Source organism: Salvelinus sp. IW2-2015, unplaced genomic scaffold (genome assembly GCF_002910315.2).
Source record: "Salvelinus sp. IW2-2015 unplaced genomic scaffold, ASM291031v2 Un_scaffold11632, whole genome shotgun sequence".
NCBI lineage: Eukaryota > Metazoa > Chordata > Actinopteri > Salmoniformes > Salmonidae > Salvelinus > Salvelinus sp. IW2-2015.
Window position 1 is genome coordinate 1 of NW_019952889.1, and position 3,080 is coordinate 3,080.

The 3,080-nt window shown below is 46.2% G+C and overlaps 1 protein-coding gene across 1 annotated transcript; it reads left to right on the forward strand.

The window, feature by feature from the left end:
* Nucleotides 1–186: 186 nt before the first annotated feature.
* LOC112080088 (protein CIMAP1D-like) lies at nucleotides 187–3,074 on the forward strand. Its single transcript, XM_024145864.2, has 7 exons — nucleotides 187–1,036; nucleotides 1,262–1,372; nucleotides 1,588–1,701; nucleotides 1,904–2,036; nucleotides 2,115–2,174; nucleotides 2,522–2,657; nucleotides 2,839–3,074. Exons 1-7 carry the CDS (start codon nucleotides 994–996, stop codon nucleotides 2,995–2,997), a joined length of 756 nt encoding a protein of 251 aa, XP_024001632.2. The 5' UTR covers nucleotides 187–993; the 3' UTR covers nucleotides 2,998–3,074.
* The last annotated feature ends 6 nt before the right edge of the window (nucleotides 3,075–3,080 follow it).

Genomic DNA, 3,080 nt, shown 5'->3' on the forward strand with positions numbered 1-3,080 from the left:
CTGCTTACAGAAACAGCAGCAATGCAAATTAGGGAGAGACAATAGTGGCAGTCTTGGTAATTCTGAATTCTGTTGTTGTTTATGTATGTATGTTATGCGGGAAGTTTCCCCAATATGTGCTATGATATCATATTGCTGAGTCTCTCTTTGAAGGGTCAGACTTGAAATACCTCCTGCAACACAGTGTGTACCAGAAAGACAGAGGGGCATGTAACGATTGCTGCAGGTGGGAAAAGTGTAGCGAATTGTCTATGTGTGACTAAATGGGTTTAAACCTCGGTCATCTGCGTGCCACAACGTTGTTAACCAGCTGAGCTAAAGCCTGGAATAGCTACCGCAAGTCTTCAGTCGCCAGGGAAGCGTACTCTTCACATGAACATGGAGTCACGTCTAATGACACATGAACTCTAAGAAGAGAAGTGAGATGGTGATTTAGGTGTACCCAGGGCTGCAGAATGGAGATAACGTTTCCTCAGCTTGTAAAGACCATCTATAATTCAGCCTTTGAGGCTGTGCTTTTCCTGAAGAGGCTGGATGGTGCCGGGAGTGAATCAGTGACAGAACAGCAAAGAGTAAAGGGAAGAGAAGGAAGAAGAGAGGAGAGAGAGAGAGAGAGAGAGAGAGATCTGTGTGCACGGAGTAGAGTTGTCAACTTATTCTGGGATACCTTTTGAGTGAAGTGGTCTAAAAAAGTTTTGTCTACAGACGTGAAGCAGGAAGGACCCGTACAGAGGATATGTTTGGACTAACAGAGGATCAAAACCAGACCAAATCTCTTCTCCTGCTTGTTATTGTTGTGCTGATTGGTGATTGCATTTCTAGCTGCCAGCGAATCACAGGGCTGCCCACACAGACACAACTGACTGCTCTAGGAGAAAGTCCCTCAGCATTCTCTGAGGGTTGGCAACAATAGCTGGGAGTGACAGAAGAACAACGTGTAAAAGAGGAAGAGAGGAGGGGGTTGGAAAATAGAGAGAGAGAGATTGACAAATCATGGAGGTTAAGAGACGTCCGATAATCGCTGGCAGAGAGAAAGGTTTGTTGAAGACATCTATTATGTAACATGTTTACATTAAAACAGGTATTTAGTTGCAGGGACAGTATTCAACACTGTCATATTTCTGTTTTAACATCAATGGAAAAGTGAAATGTAGAAGCTCTGGAAACGAGTAGGAGGAGTATGGGGAAAATGTGTATTTTTGTCTTACATGACTGGAAAATAAACATGATCATTATCWTCACCATCATTACTTGTTGCTAGGGCCAGGCCCCGGTCGCTATGCTCTTCCTCCAACCATTGGCTACATCAACCATGACCTCACCAAGCCCAGTAGCCCCGCCTACACCTTCCATAGACGTATGAGCAGCAGCAGTAAGTCTCTGAGGTCAATCTCAGTCTCTTTGCCTATTTCTCTTGTATGGTGAGTAGACCTTATTCACACTGTTGCCATAAGGATTCACACTCCAGGCTAGTAGGGCAGGAAGCAGAAGTCTATGGAAAGTACTGCTGACATTTTCCTCAAGTTTGACCTTTAAATTCACCTTTGATCTTTGTTGTTATGAATTATTGTGCGTTCTTCTCCACAGTGGTCTCTGTGGATTGCAGTCCAGGACCCCAGTACCACATCGATGCCAAGATGACCCGGTTCGGCCGCGTCGGTACCCCTTCTTACTCCATGCTAGGCAGGGCAAGACGGGGCGGTGAGACTAGCTACTCCCTGAATCAGATACATTTTTCAATCAAACTCTATTACCCCAGTGGGCATTTGTTGCTGGACATTCTTTACATTCTCTCTCTCTATCTCTCTCTCACCCCCTCTCTCTTTCTCTATCTCTCTCTTTCTCTCCCTCACCCCTCCCCCCCCCCTCTCACCCCCCCTCTCTCCATCACTCTCACTTCTAGCTGACCTCTTCCAGACTCCAGGTCCAGGTGCCTACAGCCCAGAGAAACCTCATCTCAGACCGGCTCCACTCCTTCACACCATTGGCTCTCGGTCACGCTACCGTATAATGGATTCTGTGCCCGCCCCTGACCGGTACAAATGAAAGAGAGAGAGGGAGAGGGCGTAAAGAGTGACCCTATATCATTCATATCATTTTAATCATCCTCCCAGGTACACCCACCCTAACCTGCTGGGTTCCCAGGTGCCCCAAAAGCCGTCTGTAAGGGGTGCGTAACTGGTGGCAGGGAAGTCAGATGCAGGAGAGCAGAACTGGATAATAACCGGAGTAGTTTAATTATCAAAACCAACGGCATCCAGAAATACAAAATATGGGTACAAAACTTGTCGCGCACCAGTCAAAATGAGCACTTACAACAAACAATTTCACACAAAGACATGGGGGGGAACAGAGGGTTAAATACACGACAAGTAATGAGGGAAATGTAAACTAGGTGTGTGGGAAAACAAGACAAAACAAATGGAAAATGAAAGGTGGCTCGGCGATGGCTAGAAGACCGGCAAACGTCGCCCGAACAAGAAGAGGAACCGACTTTGGCGGAAGTCGTGACACCGCCCAGTGCCAGCTACAGCTTGGCGGGGTGCAGACAGGCAGGAGTTACATCAGAAAACCGGTCCATAACCCCTGGACCAGGACGCTACAACAGTACTGACCCGAGCGTCTACCTCACACGACGGCCATCCTTCTCTATGCAGGTTCATAGCTTTATATTTTATTTATGTAGGCTGTAGGTGTATTTAATTAGCTTTTTAGCTATTTATTTATTTACAATTTAATATTTTGTATAGTATTTTCTTGCATATATCTTCCTCTAGACTAGAGTATTAGGATGTTTCCCTTAAAATAAAGTTGGATGTGATTTTAATTTTGATCCAGAGCCGGACTACTCGGGCCAGCGATCAGTCTCAGAAGCCTGGGCCAGGGACCCACAGCCCGAAGAAGGTCCTGCTCCACCTCCCCAGAACTCCTGCCTTCTCCCTGGGCATCACACACTTGGAGTTCATTACTCCTCTGGTGGTGGTTGTTTCCGACTGATTTTTATTGGAGTTTCACACGGAGTTTGTGGAAATGCTGGAGTCAATTCTGAGTTAAATACCACTGTGTTGTTTTAATGAGCA

Bases quoted from the DNA above. Each gene is read 5' to 3' on its own strand.
- LOC112080088 (XM_024145864.2), top strand. From the start codon at position 994: ATGGAGGTTAAGAGACGTCCGATAATCGCTGGCAGAGAGAAAG. The intron at 1,037-1,261 runs GTTTGTTGAAGA...ACTTGTTGCTAG, and splicing joins AATCGCTGGCAGAGAGAAAG to GGCCAGGCCCCGGTCGCTAT. The intron at 2,658-2,838 runs GTTCATAGCTTT...ATTTTGATCCAG, and splicing joins GGCCATCCTTCTCTATGCAG to AGCCGGACTACTCGGGCCAG.